Source organism: Dermacentor andersoni, chromosome 1 (genome assembly GCF_023375885.2).
Source record: "Dermacentor andersoni chromosome 1, qqDerAnde1_hic_scaffold, whole genome shotgun sequence".
Taxonomy (NCBI): domain Eukaryota; kingdom Metazoa; phylum Arthropoda; class Arachnida; order Ixodida; family Ixodidae; genus Dermacentor; species Dermacentor andersoni.
The window spans coordinates 310,777,515-310,804,634 of NC_092814.1; the positions used below are offsets into that span (position 1 = coordinate 310,777,515).

The window sequence follows — 27,120 nt, forward strand, 5'->3', positions numbered from 1 at the left end:
CCTACTGTAACTACTATAGCTAGCGCCCGAACGTTGGAATAGTGGTTATAGACAAGAACTGATAGAACAGCCACAGCACTATACACCCCACTTCCCCTACGCCTTTCTTCTGTGTTTAGGAAGAAGAACATCAAAACTTCGTCCTAGTTTCAAGTGAACCACGACGAATCGCATGGTCATCGTACGAATACATTTTTCTGAAGTTGAGTGCAACTCAGAGAGGATAGAATTGTCAACACGAGTCAATAGAACTGAGTCAGTTGCCCTGCTTGAAGTGAAATCAGCCGATTTAGCCGGCTTATGACAATATCGTGGTAAGGGCAGTTCAGTAAAGTTACCTTCTTGCTTGCGTGCGTGTGTTTGGTGACGAGCAAACAGAATTTGAGACATTGTGAGACATTTACATCGAGACGTGAAAAAAAGAATTTTGGCGGAGACACTTAAGACTGCTTACATGCGAGAATGCGAAAGCGCTGTACCTTTTGTAGACCTCGGAAAGACATTAACGCGCTCATGTTATACGCTCATGACATGGCGCCACCTCCTCCCCATTAGCTACACTGTCATGTGCCCAGTGACGTACACTAGGCCACACCTTTAGTCAACCAGAACTTTGGAGCCGCCGTCGCGTCGGGGAAGCACGCTCGTCTCGCACCCCGAAGGCCTGGGTTCGATTTCCACCCAGACCGAAATTTACCAATTTTTTTTTTCAAAGCGATTAATTTACTTTGTTTACATGAACCTCCCTGTTAAATTTGGGGTCAATCCGAACATTTTCTTGACGCCTTTCTCTCGTTGCGCCACCGGCCATTTTTGGTACCATCTTACGGTCACGCCGACGCCGACGGATTTTCGCGTAATGGGACATATAATGCTTTCTCATTAATTAAAAGATTCCCGGAGATTTGCGCAAGCTTTTTATTGATACGCACCATAAACTGTGAATAGCTGCTTTGGCGCACGCTGCAATGTTGACACAATGATGATTTCACTGATATCGAAGCGTTCTTAGCCGACATCATCAAAAGCCTGAACTAATATCGCTCCTCTTCGTTGAAGGCCAGGGTCCTGGCCGGCGCTTCATTGCCACCTTCTGCATGGCAACCGCGATAACAGTCAACACCATTCTCCTCCATTCTGTCGCATCTTTGCTGGTTCGAGGCTATACCTCGTCTGCTATTCCTACTTTTGGTACGCGTGCTTCGTCAATGTTATCCAGGCGCAAGAAGCTGGAGGTTAATTTTCCCAGGGTAAGGTGCCAGCTTCGATGTCGTTTTCTTTCTTTTCTTCGGGGCTTCTTTTGCTCCGGTATTCGCGTTTCATTTAATCGCCGAGATGAAAATTATGCCTTGTTGCGGATGGAAGACGGCTGGATAACGTTGGCGCTGAGAGCGGCATTAGCACCTGGTCACTGTCCAAAAAAAGGAAAAAAAAGGCGAGTGCGGATGGCAGTGCGTTTCATTCCGAATGCGAGTCGAGCCTTCAGCAGCGCTGCGTTGGTGAGTACTCAAGAGCAGCTGTGACCGCGCATTTGCAGCACCTTGGCCCAATGTTGCCCAATATGCGGCGCTGTACTTTGCTGCGCGTGCACTGTATACGTGTGGAAAACCGCAAGAACGAAATGGCCGCTTCTATAGAAAGGCTCGTCAATGTCGGACCTAATCAGTTAAGAATTCAGTCGCTAATAAACCCTACTCCGTTAAGTATGTTGCGCTGCAGCTATTGATTTAGAGCGAGGCTTTCCTTTTCTTTTTTGTTTTGCGAACCCTCCCGTACTTTCTTGACCGTGGCTGCTGTCTTGCCGAATAGCTCATGCTTTAAAAAAAAGAATTGCCGACGATTACGTTACTTCTTAATGCGAAATTTGAGCGCAGGTCTTCAGCTGTTTAGGCATTTCGATATATTGAGGCAAAGAATTGAAGCAAGACATGTATGTACAGTTAGAGAACTTTTTTATTCTTCACACATATTTCTTCTTCAAGAAACACTCCACTCCCAGTTCTTGATTGTCATGAAGGAAGCTTTGTGGTCGTAGAAATAGATGGATATATGCTCGACTTACTGCACAAATGCCTGGTTCGGCATAGCGCACTTCTGGATTCTGGCGGCGACGGCACTGGGCCTCTACTCGGGCAGCTCGTTTAGCAGCAGCCGCAGACGAAGGACTTCCACCGGTTGCCTCGCTCATGGCTCAGAAAGAACTGGCTGAGAACAAACTATTTATATAGGCAGACGGATTATATTATAATATAAACCGTCTCTGAGCCTCGGACAATCCGTCTCGTGAGGAAAATTTCGCACCCGCCGCCGCAAACTGAGCGTAGCTTGGCGCAACTGCCTCGCTTATCGGGGAGGTCGCGGGAGGCAGCGCGTAGGCGCATAGAAACGATGCGCGGCGAAGAGATGGCAGCGACTGACTGACGTCACTGACGCTGCTAGCGAGTCAACTGAAGGTGGCTCTGCGTTTCGGCTCGGGAAGTGCGCACCGGGATCCGCTGATACCGAGCCGGCGCTTCGGCAACCGGAAAACACCCGGCACCCTCGCGCGGTCACCACCACAGAGGTGGAGGGGGAGGTACACGCAGTGGCGAACGACGGCGTCTATGCGTTTCGGCTTGGGCAGCAGCACGTCATCGAGGTCAGCCGCCACCGAGCCGGCGCTCTGATTGCCGCCGCACAGGGTTGGCATAGGAGGAGCGAAGAGAGCAAGGCTCGCGCCGTGCGCGAGAGATGGCGCCAGGAGCGCGCGCAGCTCGAGCAGCGCGCTGGCCCCGGCTACGGAGCTGGTTACGGCGAGGCCCAACGACGAGGCACGAAGGCGACGCGAAACACAGCAACGGGCGCCAAAGAGCTGCGCTTTAAAATTTAGTTACGTATCCGATAATGGGGTCGAACCTCCGTCCCGCAGCACAGCAGCTTGATTCCTCAACCACCTGGCCACAATCGCACGTATACATCCATCGTTGCCAACGCCAACTAGCATCGTTATCGGCAGTAAGGATTCAAGTTTCGCAGGTATTATCAGTAGTTTGCGAGTTTTATACACGCGACAAATTTACTTTTTCAACGGAATTTGTCTTTTAGTTGCTGGTATAAATTTCGCCAAAGCATATCCAGAATCCAAAAATAGAGACCCAGACACTCCAATTTTTTTTCTTTTCTTTTACTTTTCCCTGTTCTTCGGCTGACATAGTCGTCTTTGCTGAGCAAACACATTCACTCTTTATTCATTTGTGTGTTGTGCACATCGAGCTAAGAAGAAACAAGCAACGGCCGCGTTTCATCACCGTTTCCAAACAGTCAGCAGCCCACCGCGTATTTTACACGCATAGTGCGTTTTATTGTTTCGTTTTAATTTTTACCTGTACTTCGCCAAAAAATAAGTGGGCGTCCGTATGTCGTCTCACTCTGCAGGCATCAATAGCTTCTCTCTTTCTCTTAATTTATTTGATGGTTATGATAGCGAACCTTGCCCTAACAAATAAGGAAAGAAAGAAGTCCATCACCAAGAAAAGAGAGAGAGAGAGAGACCCGCCAGAGAAAGCTGAGACGACGCCATTTCAATGAGCCTATCATTCGAGAAAACCCGTTCGTTCTACCTCGGTGCTCGTCGACGGCAACGATAAAGTGTGTGTGTGGGAGGCGGGGGAGGGGGGGGGGCGAAATATAACTCGTGACGACCAAACACGGACACACACGCCCTTCCTTTGCTGCGCGGAGAGAGAATGCAGGAGAACAAATAGTCGATAGTTCCCGGAACGATATACGCTATACAGCCGGTAACGAAATAGGGAACCTAGAGCAAAGCCGTATAAATATATATATATACATCTGGGTGCGCGCACTCCGTGGTCCACACATTGCCTGACCCACGACCACACAAGTATACGCCTCAAGAAAAACTCGTCCCGTCCCTCCCTTCGCGGATAAAGAAAAAAAGAAAATGTGCGTCCGAGCCGTCGAAAAGATGCACAACTCGTACCACGAAAGCGAATCAAAAACTGTGCTGTTCGTTTTTATTTGCTTCATGTTGTTTTTCATCTCTATTTTTTTTTTCGGCGCTCGTATTATACGGCCTTATAAAATCGCGGAAGCGGCCACTCAGTCGTGGGTCAGGCCCATTGGTGTGTGTATATATATATATAAAGGCGTTCTGCGCTTCCACATGGATACGACGAAAAACTGATCGCCGCGGAATGGAAACAAGTGAAGTGGCGCGCCATAAAAGCTGCGTATACGCGGGAAATAGAAATGGCTAGGAGAAAGAGAGAGCAAAAGCGGCGACAGGCCCGGCACATGGGCTTCAGTTTCGGGAACAGTGACTGTATAAACTTTTCTGGCACCACTCGGTGGACTTTCTTTTCTTCCTTTTATGAAAGGCACGTGTCTTGATCGGGTTCTCAGTGACAGCAAGCTGATCTGCTTATATAGCCACCCTTTCTTTTTTGCACTCGATGTCTACTATAATATCCCGAATACTTAAGGACACTGAGTTATTTGCCTTCACATTAAATTACTTGGAGTCTGCGACCAAGACATTGATACAGCCTGCAGTGCGGCTACTGAAAGCCTCCACCGCGGACAGCAACAGAAGGAAAAGGCACTAGCTGAGGTTACGAGATGCTAGCGTTCTACACAGCGGACAGTCATAAGTATACACATGAGGAATAGAGCGACACGAAGTTAATGCTGTTTCTAACGTTTATTCACTATATCTTAACGCTGAGAGCGCTGCAGTGAATCCACGAAGCGAAACAATTGAAGAAAACGTTTTCAATATTGAAAGCGCCCCTACTATATGACCCCGTCGAAACACTGCATAGACCACGACACACGCTGTTAACTGTATACAGTATATCAGCTGTACGTGTATGGAGCTGTATCATGAACTTCGATCATGGAAACGCAGCATACATTTCCCATATAGGCTCCACAAATAAAACAGGCAGAAAATTTCGATATTGGCGTTCAATTTTCCGGTTCGAGCATATATACTTGTGAGTTCTTAAGGAAGCAGTTTTGGAAACCAAGCGCCAGCTATTTACCAGACTCATTTAATCGGCAATGCAAACATAAATAGCGATTAATACACACGGTGAAGGAACTGTAAATAAAACACAACGTGAAACCTGCCTCCTTCGAAACAGATATTTTTATTTGGCCCAGTGACCAAGACGTGTCTTTGCACGTGCTACCTACACATCTGCACAAACTGTGCGGGGCTTGGGCAAACAACGGAGAGACTTTGTCAACGCCGAAAACGCTAACGCTTATGCAAGTGTTCAGCACACCGGCTCTAATCTCTCCAGGTGAGGAGCTCCATAAATGTTACGCATGCACATACCTTCGTCTGCCACCCCGGCCAGCCTTCGCAAGATGATGATGATGATGATGATGATGATGATGATGGTGGTGGTGGTGGTGGTGGTGGTGGGGGGGGTGTTGTGATGATGATTGCTACCAATCCACTGTATTGCGTCACCAATGTTGTCCGAGTCTGATGCGCAACCCAGAACTCCGGATTTCTGGAGGGTGAAGAGATGCAATGGGTATCGGACTGTGCTTTCGGTGCTAGTTCCTGCAGAGACGCTCTTTGTCTACCTGTGTCCGTGTGTGTATGGAGTCCAGCAATTGCTCCACCTCACCGTCTCTTACAGTGTCACTGCGGCATATACGTTATGACGTGTTCATTAAACCAGTCTTTCTTAGATATGCAAGAGGAAGAAGAAGTGAAGCTTTCTTGCGTGCTACAACTCACCCTTCAGGGAACACAAGGTGTTGTAGGCACGCATGCTGATGGCCTTTCCTTGGCAGGTGCTGAAGAGCGCCCCGTTCACCAAGGTAGATTGGACAGAAAAAAGTGTTCGATCTTTCCTTCGTTATCATCAATGTCTTTGCATCGTTATAGGTGCCACATAATCACCATGAAATTACGCAGAATCCACTACGTGCAGCTTAACAGAAGCGGGAGAAGTGCACATTCAGCGCACTGGCCTTCGAAAATTTGACAAAGAAAATACAAACGTGTTATGGAAGAGAGTTGCGCAAGAACGGAGCATGCATAAACATTTACTTTTGTTGCCGCTCATTAACTCCGTCATAAAAGGAAGCTTGGTTGCTTAAAAGATCGTGGTCCCACAGTCTTAAACCAGAAAACTAAATGAGAGAAACTATACGCAAAAGTAAAAAGAAATAACTTTTGCCAACTGCATAGATGGAAAGCGAATAGCACTACATATACAGATTCCTGTGTAGTAACGGACAGTGGCAGAACATAAATACAGAAATCTTTTGTGACCTGCCGCTTAATTGGACGTCTAGCGGCGATTATTGACGATACTAATAAGGCTGCGTAATATGCCGGAGCCACTGCTTTCCCTTGTATAAAATGTCTTTCTTCTTTTTTTACTTCAACCACCTAAAAAAGAAAGAAAAAAGGAAGCCAGCAAAATTTACTCGAATTACGTCACTGCTCATCAAATATCTGCCAAGGCGAAAATCAGTCACAAGAAAAATCAAAGCAATCCATTTAATAAATAAACTAATTACATGAATTAACTACTTCGTTAGGGAACTTACGGCACATGTTCATACTGGAAAGTTGACGGGAATCGTCATCGAAGTATAGTTCCGTGTTTATGCATTACAACATGGTCAAGTATAGACCGAAATAACTGCCGTCAAGTTATCCCTTCACTTTATCTGATTACGCACGCGGCACCGCGAAGCGCGGCTCGCCGCCCAATTGACGCCTCTGCGACGTAGAATCGTGGCGTAAAATCAAGCTGCCGTCGCGCTTCCCTGTTCCCACATGCCCGCACGTTCCCACGTAGTATAATACATGCCGAGTGGCGCTTTCCACAGCTCCCGATTAAAGTTACCGCATCGGCTCCCCTCGGGCATGTACAGTCGTTCTTGGGCATGTGCAGTAAACCTATACACCGGATTGAACGCATACAGCCCCTTCGGCAGCAAGGGGCGAGACGGGCCCGCTCTATCGCGCGGTGCGACCGAAGCTCCATTTTGCGCCGCTCGATGGTGGCCTGCCTGGCGTGCGTTTCCTTTCGGGAAAACTCTGCCAAGGTTCCGTTTTCGACTTCGTATTATGTGTAAGGAACACTTCAGGACCGGCGCACCATGTACTTATTATTTGTACTGTGCAAAAAAGAAAAAAAGAAAGAGGTAGCGCAGAAGGACTTCGATAATCGCGGCTGCAGTTTAGTGGTTATATAGCTTCGCGCTGCCGAGCATCTAGGTTGTGGGTCCGATTGCCGTCACGACGGCCGCTTCTTCTGTGAGGGCGAAATGCAAAAAAAAAAGAAAGAAAGAAAGAAAGGAAGAAAAAAAAGAAGAAGAAAAAACACTCGTTTACTTAGGTGCGCGTTAAAAGAAACCCCAGATAGCCAAAATTAATCCGGAGTCCGCCCCCACTATAACGGCGTGCCTCATATACAGATCGTGGTTCTGGCACGTAAAACTCCAGAATTTAAATTTATATTTAGTGCGAGATAGGCGGCACGAAATTTAGAGCTGGGGGTAAGGCAGTGGCAACAGGTAAACGAGGAAGCCATAGAGATCAGAAATTTTAAATTAATATTAAATTATGGCATATTACGTGCCAAAATCACTTTCTGATTATGAGGCACGCCGTAGTGGATGACTCCGGAAATTTCGACCACCTGGAGTTCTTTAACGTGCAGCTAAATCTAAGTACACGGGCGTTTTCGCATTTAGAGATCAAAACTGAGCGCTGTCCGGACAGGCCTCTAAAGACACTGACGTGCGAAAGAGCTCCAGAAATAAGAAAGAAAAGAAAAAAACTAAATACAAGAATAACAGTGAGGGGAGGAAGGTATGACGTGCTCGAATTCAAGGATGGTCAAGACTCGGAAGTCAACCCTCGTTCGTGCCTCCTTTAACGCGAACGGTAACGACGATCGCGGGGGGGGCGGGGAGGAGGGGGAGGCATGGTATATAGAAAGCAGGTGACCGAAAACGAGACCGGTGAAAGTGGGAGCAGCGGTTCAAGCAGCAGGACGAATAGGGAGCACACGCCGCCGCACCGCGCGCTCTCCGAGGCTTCCGCTCCCCCGAACTTATTACGGCCTGGCTCCAGTCGCCTTGGAGCACGTAGCGACGCAGACCCCTGTTCGGCACGCCCGACTTCAACTCGAGGACTCGCGCGAAGGGGCGCGCCCGCGCTCGGGTCCGCTGTCGTCGACGTGCCCTCGTCCTGCACTTGCGCCCTGCCACGCTAATTGTGGACAGTGTACAGTGAGTGCGGAAATCGAACGCGAAGCTGCTGTCGGGGCGACCAGCCCTCGGTGATGTGTCCCAGAGACCAACCGTGTGTATGTGAATATATACGGCAAGATAAAACGTCGCGACGCTCTGGCTTGCAACTTTCGAGGCTGTGAATTTCACAAGAGAATTTCACTTTCAACAGTATGGCGCAAGGCTGATTGTACACCTAGCAGCGCACCATTGGGGGCCACATGCAAAGCGTGTGGGATGGGGGCATACTTTCTGCTATATCAGTCAGTCCAACTTGCACCCTACCGCGTCGCTCAGCTATATATGGGCTAAATGCGCGATGGCCACGGATAACAGGCGGGATGAGAGCTTCAGGTCGCAGCAGTGCAGGGAATGTGGGTAGGCCTTCGTATTCGAAAAGAGAGCGACATCAGAGCATCTATATATGTTGCTATCGAGTTTTTCTATTCCGGCCAGCCATCTGTGACTCGCTTCTCCCCCACTCTTCGTGAGCCGAATACGATTAGGCGACCGTAGTGACATTTAGTCTTGAAAATCGCATTCTTCCAGTCACTATATCCATGTAGTTTCGATCAACACATGGCTTGAAATGCAGGAATAGCGTGACGTATAAGTGAAACGGGAAAGCGTCATTTCTGCATACACATACCTGCCAACTTTCTCGAACTTTTCGCAAGGTTGACGAATTTTAGCTAGTTTTGCGATTTTATTAATGTTGCCACAATTTTACGAAAGATATATGGTCAGTTCGCTAAAAAAGTTTTAACGGTGTCGAAGGACAAGGCGGCGCCAGATTAGAAAAAAAAAAAAAAAACGTCTACTTTTTTGTAGACGTTTTTTTTTGTGGCAGCAATTGTGGCAGCAATTTTGTGGCAGCAAATTGTGGCAGTAATTTTGTGGCAGCAATTTTGTGGCAGCAATTTTGTGGCAGCAAATTGTGGCAGCAAATTGTGGCAGCAAATTGTGGCAGCAAATTGTGGAAGCAAATTGTGGCAGGAATTGTGACAGGAATTGTGACAGGAATTGTGACAGGAATTGTGGCAGGAATTGTGGCAGCATCTGGGTCGCCCTTTTGTGACAACACTAGTAAACGCTACCATGTACTAGCTTCGAGCAAGTTCACTGTTAAAGTTCCCGAAGCACGATGCTGCAGAAAATCACTGATACGAAAATTATGTGTTGCTTATCAGTCTAAAGGCTGATCATCATTAATAGGGTGCATATATATGTATCTCACAATCACATGTATGCCATATTGCTCAAGGCAACGTTTAATGAAATGTTTGCGTAGTGAGGGACTACGGATTAGTTTTCATCATCCGGGGTTCCTTAACGTGCACATAAGTCTAAGTACACGAGCGTTGTAGAATTTCGCCCCGATAGAAAACCCGCTATCTTGAACTCTGCAGCGCAATGTCATAGCGACTAAGGTCGCGGCAGGTCAGGTTTTGCAGATTAGCTATTACGGCAAGACGCCTTAAGTGTAATAGAGTCGTTCTAGTTTGAACACGAGGTTGTACTGTACATAAACTAATACTCGGTAATTCACATCATTGAGGACTAAATTAATTAAATTATGGGGTTTTACGTGCCAAAACCACTTTCTAATTATGAGGCACGCCGTAGTGGAGGACTCCGGAAATTTCGACCACCTGGAGATTTTTAACGTGCACCTAAATCTAAGTACACGGGTGTTTTCGCATTTCGCCCCCATCGAAATGCGGCCGCCATGACCGGGATTCGATCCCGCGACCTCGTGCTCAGCAGCCCAACACCATAGCCACTGAGCAACCACGGCGGGTATCATTGAGGACTACCAGCAGCGAAAAGTGCAACGCAGGACGATCTCAGATGACTCTCACAGCTTAATCAATGGGCTTTACGAACAAAGCAGCATTTATCCCGCTGCTCAGGGAGATATGGCAATGAAACCTGGATAAAACCTAGCAAAAATACGGGGGTGGGGGAATGCTATGCCATCAGATATGCATAATGTTTTGGCATATTAAAATGTGTTTTGATGAATTAATGACTTTCAGAAGTTCCTGACAGTAAGTGATCGAAAGCGTTACATGCGGGCAAGGTTTCAAACGGAACCAAACAACTTTTTATTGCGTAATTACAGGAAACTATAACTCTTACTTCAATAACTCGAAAGAAACAGCTTCGCTGGAAATTACTTTGTAATTCTGCAAGGTCATAAACATCTCCTGACGCTTTCCTTTTTTTTCTTGTGAACATTGTAAGGCTTTTATGTTCACTGTACATTTATGTGTATGACCTCGACAATACTATTACATTAACTAGCGATAAATTTGTACTCTAGACTTATACACCAATAGTATTACTCAATTATTAAAATTGTAGCAAATGTGTATATCTATAAGCGCAATAGACTGCTGCTACTGTGCGGGGTGAAGGACTTTTGTCAGGCACTAATTGCCTTTTGTCACTGTATTATCTAGATATTTTACATAATTTCAGGAAATATGTGCAAATAATTTTTGGTCCACCGTGGTTTAACAATGTGTGATTGATAATCACGTGTATGACTGGCAATTATAAAACTAAGTGACAGATGCATTTACACATTTACTGACAGAGTTGGCGTTTTCGGTACTGCACGTGCTACGAAATATGTGCCTATGAAAGAAAAGACGTAATTGTGGAAGACCGTAGGAAGCTAAAAGTGTGTGTAGAAAATAGGTACTGCATCGAAGTTGCTTTAGAGGTGTCTTAAACGTCTACGGAGACTAATTGCTTATTTCGAACGCATCAGGGAGGGTGTCCTAAATGGGCGGCCCATTCAGTAGCTGCATGGAGGAAATGATCACTAATTTCTACCGCCAGTGCGGCAGCCTTCTCACGGCGTTGATATTTCCGGCTTCAACAGTTCTCGAATCGGGGCACGGAGATTACAGGAGTAACCTGCAGGCATTTGATCTCTCGCAGAATTTCGCGGGACTCGTCGCCGTAATGGTAGTGTCGTTCCGTCCGCGTGTCTCCTTTTTCGGCGAATGAAGCAAGCCTTTCGTCACCCTTTCCTCATTACGCTCCAGCCGCTGAAAGCCTCGTTACTCCTCTCGTCTCCGCTTCGAAGCCACATCGATCGCACTCAGAACGGCAAGTAACGGAGACGTAAAATAGACCGAAGAAAATAAAACGGCCGCAAAGGCCCATAATCGGGTTACCTCGAAACCGCGAGTGTGGGTACGCACGCGCGCGCTCTACGCACTCGGCGGGTGTAAATTCTTTTGGCCACCGTAGAACCGCCGAGCGCCGACACTCTCATTACTGACACCTCGCGGTATACACCCTCCTCCCGCTACACCCTTTCGGGCTCCTTATCTGCGTCGTCCGCCAGCGACCGCATAGAATGGGGCTGCTCGTTTTCGTCTCTTCCCGGCGACGACAGTTCAAGCGGCGACAGCCCCCCCTACACTCCCGCCCCGTCCTTCCTTTCCGGGCTGGAGTTGCCGGAGAGAAAGATGCTGCCCGAGCCACACGTCTTCCTGCGGCCCTCTTGCCGACGCCGTCTTTTTCTCCTCGCGACATTGCTGCAGATGGTCTCACCTACTTTTCGTCTGTGCGCCATTTGTCGCGAGGTCCGACACCCAGGACGACGTGTGGCAACGGCCTCGTCATCCGCTTATCTCCCGCGAACAGAGTGGGCCGCCGCAATATTTCTCGCCTCTCGTCCCCCTCCCCTCTCCTCCTTGCGTAATTTTCTTGCTCTGCACGCTTTTGTGTCGTCCGGGCAGTTCTGTGCAGCATTGCGCGGGCTCCAATGCCGCTACTAACTACTGGACCGCAGTGAAGACAAACTCCGTGTCACTCCGTAGTGTTCTACTCCTTATGAGTTCGTTGGTCGTCGTCTATGCCCGTCCTAACTAAGTCATACAGCATATTGTCAGTCAACTGGCAAATCTACCTGCCCGCGGTCCGACGTGACATGAACGTCTCCAAAGGACACGCGAAGAAATAAGTGAATCAAGATGGACAAAAAAGAAAGAAGAGAGAGAGAAAGGCTCCGCGCGCACGCATGTGCGCGTGTTTGCGCGTCTGACTAGATGCAATAAATACACTGCCATGCTGAAGAGCCGCGGTGTTGTTTTTAAACTTAAGGGAGAGGTTCGCGCCTTGAATGGCAGGGCAGGCGCTTCTGTAGCACGCCCGCAGCACAGACATGCAAACGCCAGATTCCAAATAAGAATATGGCAGGAGCTCGAGAGTTTCTTCTCTCGGCTCGTGCAATACACATTGAAATGCGCATGGCATGCTCAGTAAGTACGAAAGGCGCACCCTTCGGGAAGTAACTGCCATTTTGCCACACAAGAGCAGACGCGAGCACTTTTTTTTTGCACGCGTTGCTTTGTAGCAGTGCACGCAATTGTGCAGGGAGTGAGCAGGCGCGCGTGGCTTTCGTCATTGGCGGCCGCGCCCATGCGGCTGTCTCTATTCGGGCAGCTGCGCCTCCACTCCAGTGCGTAGCGAATTAAGAATCGACGTCCGGCAGAGAGAGAGTGAGAGAGAGAGTACGCTCCTTCCGCCAGCTTATGAATGGCGGGTGCGCCTTGGCATCCGCACGAGACGGGATGATCGCGCGCAGCGCGGGCCGCGATCAATTTTAATTAACGGTCCGCCCGGCCTGCATCCATCCCGGTGGCCGTCATTCCGCGTGGCGACGGGTTTATAGCGCGTGCCGCCGCCTCCGTAAGTTCCGATTGCGCACGTATACGCGTGCATTACTCCGTGTTGGCACGCGTCCCTCCAGCATTCGGGTGCGCTTTATCCGCGGGGACGCAATTGCGAGCCGAAGAGTGGAGCACGACGTAGTTCGACCAAAGGAATAAGAATGCCAGATAAGCTGCGAGAGAAGCCACAGAGCGCAGACGAAACGACCTACTAATTTACCGACTCCGAACAACGGCAACCTCTTTCCGAGCCTCCATCTTAAGCGCTGTTCCAGAAAGCGTGAGACTATAGAGTCGCCGTATTTATGTATAGCGGTATCAATACCGCCGCCTGTACATTCTTGGCGGCTGCTCGCGAGTTGTATGCTGTGTACGTACACGCAGCTTAAGTGCAATAAACGCGTCAATGCGAGGTATGCAAAGCAACAACGTTGGTGGAGCCACAGTTTCAACGTGCGCTAATATAAACCAGGACGAACGTTAAGACGGCGGATATAGATCCGGTGTAACGCGGACGCGCGTCACCGCGGCGCAGTTACGCTACGCCGGCGCAACGTGGACGCTGGAGAGCCTAGCGTCCCGTGTCTCGCGGCATTCCACGGGCTTCGGCGTGGCCAGCGCGTCCTACTCACTCCGTTCGACCAGAGTGCATTGCGCGCCATCTATGGCTACCTTGGATGACCGGCAGCGTCGTTGTGTCACGCAGTTTTATGCCAGCTATCCTAGTGCACAGAAAATTCGGGTAGGCACGTGCCCAGTCTGTGTAGCGCAGGACAAAGGAAAAAAAAAAAAGCATTGCGTACTTAATTTTTTTTCTTTTTTTCGATGAGGGCGAAATGCGAAAACACCCGTGTACTCAAGTTTGGGTGCACGTTACGGAACCCCACGTGGTATAAATTATTCCGGAGTAACTCACTACGGCGTACCTCATAATTAAATCGTGGTTATTGCACGTAAAAACCCACATGTTATTTTTTTTATCTTTCTGTATATATTACAAACGTAGGTTCAAGGCCCGCATTTGTCTGATAGGCGCATGCGATTTTGTATTTGTACATGTCAAGTCTAATTTTGATGTTGATTTGCCAGGTTTCTGTATGTCTAGTCGAGCATATAAGTAGCCAATTATTTCAGTTGCTCGGCTGTTTGGTTATTGGCTGGCAACTAGGGTTAGCCTGGCAGTCTGTGCCGGTGTTCACAAACATGTTACCCCGTGTTCATAATGTCAGTATCGCGAAGATGTGCGAGTAGAAGGCACGGCACCTCCTTTTTCACTATCCTCGGTTCATCGGCGAAAGCCATCTGTTGCACGCAAACGTACGGAACGGATGATAACGTCTGTATTCGTCCTGCCAGGCTCCAAGCTTTTCGCACCGCATTCGCTACTTGTGCGGCGAACCTTATTGCACACTTACATCCACGACTATACATTCACGCTAGTTTCGCGCTACTACAGCTTTAGTGGAGCTCGTAGATGTCTTCATTGTTGTGTGTGCTTGACCACGCACAAATTTGTATGCGTGGGTCAAGTATGTCGGGTGCCTTGCGCGTGCAACGCTTTGTGATGGAATCTATCCCCGTCGATTTGGAATATCCCTGTCAATTTAGAATCTATCCCTGTCAATTTGGAATGTACATCAGGCAATGTGGAATTTCTATCAGGCAATTTTGAGTCTATATCTGTCAAATTGAAGTATATCCCTGTCAATTTGCATAATCAACACGCTCCATAGCGCACAGTACTTTTGTACAATAAACATCCCCGCTCGGGTTGTCCACTAAATACAGTTGGTCCACCACCTGTTCTTCGTGCTGAGCATGCTTGAACATTGCAGCCCCACAACCGTTCGCACTCTTAGCTATATAATTCGTCAATAAAGTCAGTCGGTTCAACTATAGGTTGACCGCTGGTGCAGCGCACTCCATGGCATCCTGTTCGCAAGACTCGAAAAATTAGGAAAATTGTAACGATATGACGTTCAGCATCTCAAGCCTGCATTACTTGTATGACGCATTCAGTAATGTATTTTTTTTTGTGGAAGTCTACTCGGCACGCCACCGGCGAGTATATGGCACAGGTTGGCATGTCGCATCGATTGGCAGTCATTGTTTGTGCCGAACGACCAGGGGCATGGTCTGCAGAGTCAGTCGGTGCGACGAGGAACAACACACGCACAAAAAGGCTCACCACTGAAGTTGGACTCGATCTCGTAGGGGATGACGGCGTGGTCCCAGAGCCTCTCGGGCCTCGCAGTGGCGGCGCGGACGCGTCGGCGGTTCTTGCCCGCGCGCTCCCGGTGCCGGTGTCGCCGCCTGCGTGTACAACAGACACCGCAGGTATACAGCATCGGTCATGAACTCGACGCGAGCAGGGTCGAGACAGGTGTCGCGCTCGGCCCGGACCTAATCACTAATCGGGTTGAGCGAATCAGACCATGCGCTAGAAGGCGCGTTGATTCGACCCGTCCCGCGGCGCTATTTATACTCGGTTCGATGCGCAGGCGTTTTCGTCAAACCGAGGAGCGGACTTCCACGATCCACAGGCGAACCCGCCATCCGATTCATGTAAGCGTAGCTACCGCCATTATGACATGAATGGTACGCAAGACTGCCAACCGAAGTGACTGCAGGGGGTCAACGACACAGCTCCGTTTCCATCACGGAAGCTTTACCGCAAACGCCAGTCTGCAGATGTTTCAACTGCCCTTGCGAAAAGGGGAAAATTGCAAAAAATAAATGAATAATAAGTAACCGAAAATAGGCCAACAAACAAAAGAATTTAGCATTGATGTCAAGAACTGCACCTGTGATCTCGGAGTGTTTAAAAGGCCCCTCACCAGGTCTGGCCATTTTGAGCTGACAAGCGCAGAGCATACAATGTGCGCAAACGAACGCGTTTGCAAAGAACTACATCGCTACGCGCCGCGGAAAGGCCTGAAATTTCGATTCGAACGCCGTTTCCCTGTTCACTCGCGGCGAATCCGCCCGGAGAGGGACGGTGACGTAGTCGGGCTCCTGCGCCTACGTAATCGTGTCCGGAGTGTGATGTAGCTCGTGGTGACACGTGACTTCGAGAATTATTCAAGGCAATACTGTTATTTGTGTGATCTGTTGCTTGAATTGACAAATTGAGTTTTAGAGAAATAATAAAACACACAAACGAAATGCCTGCGTGTTATTTTTTTTTTTTTTTTTACTTTGCACCGAAGCAAGAGCGATGTACTTCCACTTCGTCTGCTTGTTTCCACGGTCGTGCAGTCACGTGCGCAGGTATCGAAACTATGTCATTTTTTACCGTGTTCCAGCGCGTCATCATGCTCTGCAGTCCGCTTTTTCCGCATGAGTATTCGTGTAGCACTGAATTATATCGCTAGTCATGTGTCCTTGTGCACGGCGCGCAAAATCGCGCGCTGCACGAAGCGATAACATCATCACCATCCTCATCATCAGCCTGGTTACGCCCACTGCAGGGCAAAGGCCTCTCCCATACTTCTCCAACAATCCCGGTCATGTACTAATTGTGGCCATGTCGTCCCTGCAAACTTCTTAATCTCATCCGCACGCCTAACTTTCTGCCGCCCCCTGCTACGCTTCCCTTCCCCTGGAATCCAGTCCGTAACCCTTAATGACCATCGGTTATCTTCCCTCCTCATTACATGTCCTGCCCATGCCCATTTCTTTTTCTTGATTTCAACTAAGATGTCATTAACTCGCGTTTGTTCCCTCACCCAATCTGCTATTTTCTTATCCCTTAACGTTACACCCATCATTCTTCTTTCCATAGCTCGTTGCGTCGTCCTCAATTTAAGTGGAACCCTTTTCGTAAGCCTCCAGGTTTCTGCCCCGTAGGTGATTACCGGTAAGACACAGCTATTATACACTTTTCTCTTGAGGGATAATGGCAACCTGCTGTTCATGATCTGAGAATGCCTGCCAAACGCACCCCAGCCCATTCTTATTCTTCTGGTTATTTCAGTCTCATGATCCGGATCCGTGGTCACTACCTGCCCTAAGTAGATGTATTCCCTTACCATTTCCAGCGCCTCGCTACCTATTGTAAATTGCTGTTCTCGTTCGAGACTGTTAAACATTACTTTAGTTTTCTGCAGATTAATTTTTAGACCCACTCTTCTGCTTTGCCTCTCCAGGTCAGTGAGCATGCATTGCAATTGGTCCCCTGAGTTACTAAGCAAGGCAATATCATCAGCGAATCGCAAGTTACTGAGGTATTCTCCATTAGCTCTTATCCCCAATTCTTCCCAATCCAGGTCTCTGAATACCTCCTGTAAACACGCTGTGAATAGCATTGGAGAGATCGTATCTCCCCGCCTGACGCCTTTCTTTATTGGGATTTTGTTGCTTTCTTTATGGAGGACTACGGTGGCTGTGAAGCCGCTATAGATATCTTTCAGTATTTTTACACACGACTCGTCTACACCCTGATTCCGTAATGCCTCCATGACTGCTGAGGTTTCGACAGAATCAAACGCCTTCTCGTAATCAATGAAAGCTATATATAAGGGTTGGTTATATTCCGCACATTTCTCTATCACCTGATTGATAGTGTGAATATAGTCTCTTGTTGAGTAGCCTTTACGGAATCCTGCCTGGTCCTTTGCTTGACAGAAGTCTAAGGTGTTCCTGATTCTATTTGCGATTACCTCAGTAAATAGTTTGTAGGCAACTGACAGTAAGCTGATCGGTCTATAATTTTTCAAGTCCTTGGCGTCCCCTTTCTTATGGATTAGGATTATGTTATGATAGCGATAACACGATAACAATAACGAAACGACAGCAGCTCGCGCGCAATGCCGCCAGCGAATAAACCAGCGGAAGTGCGCATCGCCGAAAAAAAAAAAGCGAAGGCGGTGCCCGCGATATATGTCACATGTGATCCTCGAGGTCCGGCATGGGAGAACGCAGGGAAGGAATTTCGCGGACGAAGCCTTGACGGGGCGAGTGGAGAGGGAGTCTCGCTATGCAGTGGAACCCGCCTGCTGAAATCATGGGTTCGCGACACTGAAATACTTTTATCTCGGCTATTAATAAGCCAATTTGAGTTTCTTTTTTTTGCGGCAGAATGCTCCCTAGAGGACACGTAACAACTTCCAATGTATAACCGAAATTTGCAATGCGGCCTGGTGAGGGGCCCTTTAAGGCCACTATATGGAGGGCTGCAGCTTGCCAAAAGAACCTCGGTCGACTGCCTGCGATTTGTTTGGGATATGTTCACTCTGCATGCAACCGCTCCCTCAAAGGGCGAGCGAGATGCAACGTGGCACTCACCGTTTGCTGCGGAACCTGGGGCCCCTGTCCGTAATGTTGATGCCGACCCCGAGCTTGGCCTGCCGGCTTCGCCGCCGGTACGTTTCCCGCGACATGGCTATGTCGCCCATCACGAGCTCTGCACAGGGCAAGACGAGACAGTAGAGGGAAAGGGTGAGTACCGGATGCGTCACGTGCCACAAGGTCACAATAACTTATAATTAAACCACAGAAATGCGCAGGGTCAGAACAGTACTCAACAGGAAAAGAAAGCGTTCCGCAGTAACGTGCTCAGAAGGCCTTCAGTGTACCGGAGCAAACGAGCAACGTTCAGGACACATTTGAATGTCACCACACAGTAGATGGCAACATGCAGAACAATGATGACAGCATATAAAATGCCGACAGCGCAGTCCATGCGTCTGCCGACAATGTGTCACAAATACGCGCTCGCCCACGTCGTTTGTGAAAGTTGCGTCCACTCGTAGAGGGAGCGCGCAATCGTTTACGAACGTGAAGTACGCCAAAGAAAGGCACACGTCCTGTGTCCCAGCGAAGGCGGAGAGGGCACGGGTTTCCAATGACTTGAACGGAAAGAATCAATTAGTGCCATGCGTGGCAAACCCACGCATGGTTGATTTTCAATAAAGGTTGATTTCACTTGATTTCATTTGGTTTGATTTTATATTTATTTATCATCTTTGTTTTTACAGACAAAACTGTTCGTGCATCTGGATGCATGAAAGAGCCACAGGCTATTTGAAAACGCAGAGTGCGCATACCTATACCTGCATACCTATGCCGAACTTTGATGCTGTCATCGGCACTTAGCTGTTCAGTAACCTACTTCGATAACGTACCTGTATTCTTGTTCATTCCTCAATAACTTGCCGAGCACAACGGAACAGAGAGCCGCGTACAGGGCTCAATAGCCCGTGCGCCCTTGATCTCGCGCGTCGTGCAGTACAGCACAGATACTGTACACAACAAACTAGCCTAAAACTGTGTATTCTTGCTCCTCCCTATGACTGTCGCGATTCCGTCGAGCTTTTCAAGCCGTTCGTTATGCTAATATGTGGGTAAAGCTTTGAACGTGGCCAGCGCTACCGTTGATTGCAATGCAAGGGAACTTAAATTATCAATTATAGGGTTTTACGTGCCAAAACCACTTTCTCTTTATGAGGCACGCCGTAGTGGAGGACTCCGGAAATTTCGACCACCTGGGGATCTTTAACGTGCAGCTAAATGTAAGTACACGGGTGTTTTCGCATTTCCCCCCATCGAAATGCGGTCGGCCGCCATGGCCGGGATTCGATCCAGCGACCTCGTGCTCAGCAGCCCAACACCATAGCCACTGAGCAACCACGGCAGGTACCATGAGACGAAACTAAGCGCGCACAAGAATCATCTCGGAGACACATTACTCAAGCCTGGTATGCCGAGTAATCTTGACCGCTAGAAGTGCTGTAGCCGCAGACATTCACACCACACTCTGGAAATGAGTGGAAGCCCTTCGTGCATTCTCGCGCGCTCGTGCTGTCGCGGGCAGCTGCAGGCGTACGAGCCCGCTCTCGATTCGCGCCTGTGAGAGTGGCCACATGAGCCGCTGACACCCAAAGCCAATTCTCGAAACATTCTTCGGGAAGCTTTCCGGGGGCGTCAGATTGATTCGCGCGCGCGCATTCTTCGTACATGAAGGGGTGGAGAGGTGCCTCTCTCTGGCAGGCGACACCTGCGGCATCCTGCATCCCTCTCACTCCCTATTCGTCAGCGTGCGCCCGACAGCTAATCGAGACCGGGAGGCTGCTAGCGTTAATGCCGCGCGCGCGACGTGACCCGCGCCCTGATGAGATTAGCCTATTTCGCATAGCGCGTGCCACGCGCAGCCCTTCTTTTATTACTTTAGTTTGCAGCGGTAATGGGCTGGCACGCCCCGGCTTGTGGCAACAGAACCGCGTCCCTATTTCACACCATTCGAAAGTGAGACACACGCCTCAGTTCCCTCTGCACAAACACATCAAATCCAGCAGATCCCATGGTGGAAGTCCACAAACAGTCTATAGAACCTCCTGCAACATTCGTTTCCATGCAAAGTGACATCGAGTGACATTTATTATATATATTTTTTATTCGTTCTCACGTTTGACGTGCCGAAAACACGATAGTATTATGATGCACGCCGCTGTGGGTGACTCCTGATTCATTTTGACCACCTTTAACGTGCACCCAATGCACGGTACACGGTAGTTTTTTTTTTTTTTTTGCTTTTCACCCCCCACCGGGTTTTGATCCCGCGACCTCGTGCTTAGTAGCGCGACGCCAAATCCACTAAGCAACCGCGGTGGATATCATCAAGTGACATTGGGAAGACAGCATCCCATACCGGTGAACAGCCCGACAATTACGGCTTGCGAGATTGCGGACATTTACTGAATGCCTCATCTTTCGCCCTGGAGCTCAGCATACACTACACATCTCCTCCACAAGACTAATACTGACACGATCCATGCAGCAGTCATCCTCGCGGCACCCGCCGTGGTTGCTCAGTGGCTATGGTGTTAGGCTGCTGAGCACGAGGTCGCGGGATCGAATCCCGGCCATGGCGGCCGCATTTCGATGGGGGCGAAATGCGAAAACACCCGTGTACTTAGATTTAGGTGCACGTTAAAGAACCCCAGGTGGTCGAAATTTCCGGAGTCCTCCACTACGGCGTGCCTCATAATCAGAAAGTGGTTTTGGCACGTAAAACCCCATAATTTTTTTTCATCCTCGCGGCGCTCTATGCATGGCTTTCAAGAACAATACCGTTGAACAAGATCCGCGCCGAAGCGTGATACGCGTCGGCTTTTACTAAGATATGCGCAAGACAAGTTAAGATAGACACGAAGGTTAACCGCACGCACGCACGCACACACGCACGCACGCACGCACGCACACGCGCACGCACGCACACACGCACACGCACACACGCACACGCACACACGCATTTTTCATCTCATGTGAGCGCTGCTCTTGAGACTATTTTTTGCACGGAGCATGATTTAACTCTAGTCGACGTGATCGCTTCTCGCGAAGGGAATTTATCTTCATGCAATTTGGCGTAGGTTCAGTATGCAATCTCTGTTTCTGTGGTTGTGGACCTTTAAATGCGACCCGTGTGCGTTGTAATTTTGTTTGCGCGCACAAGTCTGCCCTTTTAGCATATATATACGCCCATGTGGGGAAAACAGTGCAGACGCTCGTCTGGTTGGCCTCGCTACTTTTACTCTTTCGGTTTGTTTGTTTTGCTCTCTCCGTGTGTGCATGCGTGAGCTTCCTGACACGTTCTCCGTATCACATCATGCCGGGGGGCATTTGGCTAGATTACTTTTGATTGGGACAAGGCGATTTACTACTGGCTCGCGAAGTCTCTTGTTCCAAGCCTTTCATGTGTCATACGCGCTTTCGGTACGTGTAACAAAGCAAATGTTTACTTTTCATAGCAAGTTATACTTATGACATCCTCAACAAATCGCACCAGTGTGCCCTGCATGCGTCGTTTCATCCAATCATTGTCGGCCCAGGGTGCGCTGGTGCGTAGTAATGCGATTTGTCGATGATGCCATTAGTTTTCGCACTCTTTAGTGTCGTCTGTCCCATGCGTCGAATTATTAACAGAAAGCAACGGAAGGGGAAAAGGGACCCATTATGTGAGCAATTAAATATCGGAGGCAACAGCCGTAAATCATCCAGTGCACGTTACATGTGTTTGGCGTTCTTTGGCTCGAATTGCCTTGCGCCAATAAAACCCATTCATCAAAAAAAAATGTTAGATGGTGGCCTCCCGCAACAAACTCGGAGGCTTCAGTGAAGCGCGTAATACGCAGATATGCGCCTTGCCAACCTAAGTTCGTCAGCGTGCGCCTGAAACGGCTACTGATGCGCAAGAGCGGGCGTACAACCTATAAAAGTGAAGGCCAGTCGGCACTATTATTTTTTTTTTTTCAGTAACCTCTACGCCAGCCGTTCCGTGCGAGAGACCTTCATTTGCTATCAAATTCTTTTCAGTCGCAGTCTTTCTTCTTTTTTTTTTTCAACTCTGGAAGTCAGTCGTTCATCATGCGTTCCTTCGTATGTCATACACGGTGTCTCGTACCGATCATGTTGACAGCTAGGATTCAATCTAGCTCAACAAAGCAACTGTTTAACTCTTTCAAGAGAGGCGCCGACTATACAACGATGCTACGCAGAGTAGCAGACCAGAGACAAAGGTCCTACCCGGCCGACCTCCCTGCTTTTCTCACATCAAAATGTTTCTCTCTGTCTTTTGCACGTCGTCATATGTGAGGACGGACAATCTGTATTCAAATTATCACTATCTGTTCCTTCAAGCCCAACCCTCTCTGTAATGCCTTCATGCGCAGCGAGTTGAATAAAAAAAAAAAGCTAGGAAAAGAACAGACGGATGGACATCACTTTCTCTGTCTTTAACACGCGTCTTCAGATTGACTAAGACGGTGCGGCCCTTGCTGTCAGGCGTTACGACCGTGCATTTAGCGCACGCATGCATTTTTTTTAAATTTTATCTCCACTGCAATCCAACCACCGTGGTCGTCAATACAACTGGCAAGCTTGTACTCATCACCGTAACACCATGTAGTCGCTCAGTATCAGCGTCAGGTTTCATATTTACTAAGTCAAGGTACGTGTAACATGACGGCTAAAACGTGGCAGGCCGTCTTCACTACATCGTAAGGCCGTGCAGACAGGTGGCTGCGGTGTCTAACACAGCTAGAGACGAGTTAAGGCTGTTTCACATGGCGCGATTTTCCGTCAGCGACACAGCGCATTCCGTCGCTCAGCAACAGCCGCGACGTCGTGGGCTCTCCGCGACTGGATTCCAACAAGTTGGTCGCGCCGTCGCTGAGTCGCAGCGATCGGCGCGATGGGTGAGGGGCAATGTCTGACGAAACAAAGCGTCGTCAAAGTAGGCGCTTTCCTATTTTACCGCGCGTTGATAGCTCTGTGGAGCAATGTCGCGCGCCAGCTTTAGCTATGTTTTAATAGGGCGTACCCGCCAGCGTTTGCGGCTTAGGAGCTTCATAAACATATTTATTTTCTTCCGCTTACACAATTCGTTTAAAAGGAGAAACTGCACGCTACCCAGGTTGGGAGAAGGACGCCGCTTCAACATAAGGCAGGTACCCACTTGATCGCTACCATCGTCAACCTCTTCACCGCAACAAATTGCGCCAGCTGCTTATACATGCACACTCAATAGTAGCTTGCTCTTCTGCGAAAGCAAATACTCATCCAGGAAAACAGTTGTGGCTTCCACAGTAACAACGAAACTAGAGTGTACTAAACGGAACCACCCCACAGACGCCGCACAAGCCGCACGCTCATACTTGCGGTATTGTGCAGCGCCTCACTCACCGTATCTGCAAGCTGTCGTAAAGTGTCAACGCTTTTAAACGTTAAAAATGGTGTACCTATCTTATTATCGAATAATAGTAAGAAAATACGATTGTTTGACTAGATTCCATGTTGTTTTTATTTAACGATGCAAGCATGGATACTTCGTGAGCAGGAGGCAACCTTGCACATCGCTGCGACGGAAATCGCGCTGCCGCAAACGCATGTGAAAGCTGTCAGCGAAAATCGCTCTGCGACGTGCGCGGCAGAACAATCTTTTTCGCCCCAATCGCGCCATGTGAAACAGCCATCTTTTACAGCGAAGCTGTATGTGGCTAGCCGATTCGTCCGTCCGTCGCCTGCACGTCGAAAACTCCCCCGGCGCAACCTCATGCGCATTCGCAAAGAAAAAAAAAAGAAAGAGAGGTGCGTGATTGGCTGGACCAGTAGTGACGTCGTTGCTCTCCGTCAGCTGAGCGCGCGCGCAGCAGTCTCTCTCTCGCTCCGAAATGGGTAGGGGACGCGTCATACGCACTCCTGAGGAGCAGGCAGCTTTCGATCAGCGACGCCGCGAGCAGAACCGGGAACGAGCTCGTCTGCGCCGTGCCGATGCTGCAGCCGGGGCACAAGAACAGGCTCATGCAGCCGAGTGCAAGCACCAAGTGCGTACCGAGGATCCGGCAGCCTACCAAGCCATCGTTTAATGAACCGTTGGTATTAACCCAGTGATAAACACCGGGGCCGCACGTTTCAGCTTCGCTGGTTAACCATATGTACGGAGTGCTTGGGCGGTGATTCTTTATTCATTTTTTTTCTTTTACACACGATACGTAAGATACGCTGCGGTGATGATCCTGGATGACGAAGGTTAATCCACATGCCAACACAGGAGAAGGTTAGTTGTGTAGAAAAAGCGACAGCTAGAATGTCACCGTGTATAATTGGGCGAGATGGCCTCAAAGATGTGGGGCTTTGTATGTCGTGGTTCCAGCTTGAAACCTTCCAAGAAGAAAGGCAGATAACGGTCGGTTGTAATGGGAATGAATTTCGTAAAGCTCAACGGCGAGATCCCAGTGACCTTGTGCGAAAGGGACAGGCACGTAAGCACGCACACACACAAGCACATACAAGCACGAGCCCGCACAAACGCGCGCGCGCACACACACACACACACACGCACACACGCACACACACACACACACACACACGCACACACGCACACACGCACGCACGCACACGCACACACACACACACACACACATATGCTTTAGCATATATACGTGTGCTAAAAGACGCTTACCAACAAATGTATGAATCGCACGTATCTTAGCGTTTCGCCTTCACACTGGGCCCTTCTCTAGGCGCCCACTGCACTCTAATGTAAAAAAAATGAAATGCTGATGTTTTGAGGGTGAAAACCACCATATGATTATGAAGCACGCAGTAGTGGTGTTCTCCGGATTACTCCCGACGACCTTGGGTTCTTTAACGTGTACCCAATGCACGCTACACGGGCGTTTTTAATTTCGCCCCCATCGAAATGCGGCCGCCGCGGCCAGGATTTGATCCCGCGCCCTCGGGCTTAGCAGCGCTGCGGCTTTAATTCACGCCAATGTCAGTCTAAGTGACAAAATGAAGAAAGAGAACCAATATCGGCGACCAAGGTTCTCAGAGTTTTTCAGAAGTCCGTGCTCTCGAAAGGACCCAGCAAAGAAAGAAGGAGAAAAATAAAATTTACCCCGACCGAAAGCAATGTACACACTGGGGAGCGGCATTTTCAGTTGCTGCACAGGGAAGCAACAGAAGACCGGTGATAAAAGAAGGACCCGAAAGACGGATCTGACGTGCAGCGGGGTATCGGAGCGCGGATCGACACACACTTGGGACAGGCCTCCGGTCGGTCACCTGAAAGAGGAAGCGAGCGCCTCTGGACGCCGACCACACCCGATCTAAAGACAGCTGCGTTGGGCCCCCTTTGGCCGCGTCCCGTCGGCTTCCCCCTCTCTGTCGCGCTGACTCTGTCAGGCCGGCGGACATGGCGCAAGGAAGCGGCGATCGCTCGGGAGCGGCCGCGCAGCGAGATTGAGCCCCGGCACTCAAGCCGCTAAATAAACACCGGCCTCAGGGGAGACGCCCCGATGACAGATTGCGCGTCCTTCCCGCGATGATGCTCGGTCTGGGCCCCGGCGTCGCACCGCGGTGGCAAACGTAGCACCTATATACACCGCATTCGGTCGCCCAGGGCTATGTGCCTTCACCGCGCAAGGGTTGGCGTTTAGCGGCCTGACGAGCCACACGCACACACGCACAAGCACACACACAGGAAACGTCGGTTTCCCTTCATACGCTGCGTCGCATCAGCTGTACGTGCTTCCAAAGTGAGCCTAATTTCACTCAGCCCTCGTTGCAGGGGTGACTGCAATTGATCGGTTCGGTCGCGACCAAGAGCGATGAACGTAAAACTTGCTTTCGGAAAGCAGTTAGATGAGTATAGTATACTTGAATGACACACTGGATAAGGGAGCCAGGACACAATCATAACCAGAAACAAACACGAAGGAAGGAATTTTGGAGCAGTGCGCGATAACGTCATGAGTGGCACCATTTGGTATTCAAGCTGAACGCTGCTTCGCTCGTGATTTCTTTTTTTATGCTGAAAGAAAGTAGCACAGAGGGTCGTCCCCATAGTGAAAAAAAAAGTTGAGAAGCGCAGCAAGAAAAGCGTTGTTTCTGCTGCGCATATTTTGTCGAGGCCCAGCGATGCCGAATGCGGCATCGGATTTTTAGAGCTACCGTTGGAATGTGGAAGCAACTGACTCCTCTATATATTTTTACCTCTGCAAAACCTAGACGAAAGCGTGGCTAATGCTTTTCCCTGACAGCGCTGATGGCGGTGTCCCCACTGATACGGTGGTAAAATACAATAATTGGGGAATTAAAGCGGGAACGACAAGTTGTAGCAACCCTTCAAGTCCTGAGACTGCTCTTGCACGTCCCGCAGTAGAGGCTTCCAACCTAGATATCTGGTGGACGACATGGATGCTGCAGGAAGACCGTCTAGCTTTAACCACTGCAGTGAATAAAAAGCCTAACACCACCACCACTGTTCAAAAAAGCGATAACGCCCATTTAGCCCCCAGTCCGGCGAAAATAAGACTTGAGCGGATACAGCGCAAGATAACAGGACATGAGAAGGGAATGTCCTCTTATTTCCCGCTGTTTCCCCTCGAAGTCATTAACCAACCAGCCCAAATGCGTATGCGCTTCTCCAGAAAATAAGAGCTCACACTGACGGACTCGCACATGAGCATGCCTTGTGAAACTGGGGGCGAGCGTAAACAGACGTCGCCGTCACACACAAACACCGGCTACTGGACAACGCCTGATTCAGACGCCAGGGCCAGGAGTAATAGGTTGGTGGAACATTTGCCAAGAGATCGATGGTCAGTGTATATATAGCGGATGACAAATGAAAGCAAGGAAGTCGTGAAAT

The 27,120-nt window shown here is 49.2% G+C and overlaps 1 protein-coding gene across 1 annotated transcript in view; it reads right to left on the minus strand.

Annotated features, from left to right (window-relative positions):
* The window catches only part of LOC126548163 (bone morphogenetic protein 1-like), a 688,441-nt gene that overhangs the window by 295,587 nt on the left and 365,734 nt on the right, over nt 1-27,120 (minus strand). The window contains exons 2-3 of the mRNA XM_050196288.2: nt 18,255-18,372; nt 15,157-15,281 (exon numbers count right to left, since the gene is read on the minus strand). Of these exons, the coding sequence (XP_050052245.1) occupies nt 15,157-15,281; nt 18,255-18,372 (243 nt within the window). The remainder of the gene's footprint in view (nt 1-15,156; nt 15,282-18,254; nt 18,373-27,120) is intronic.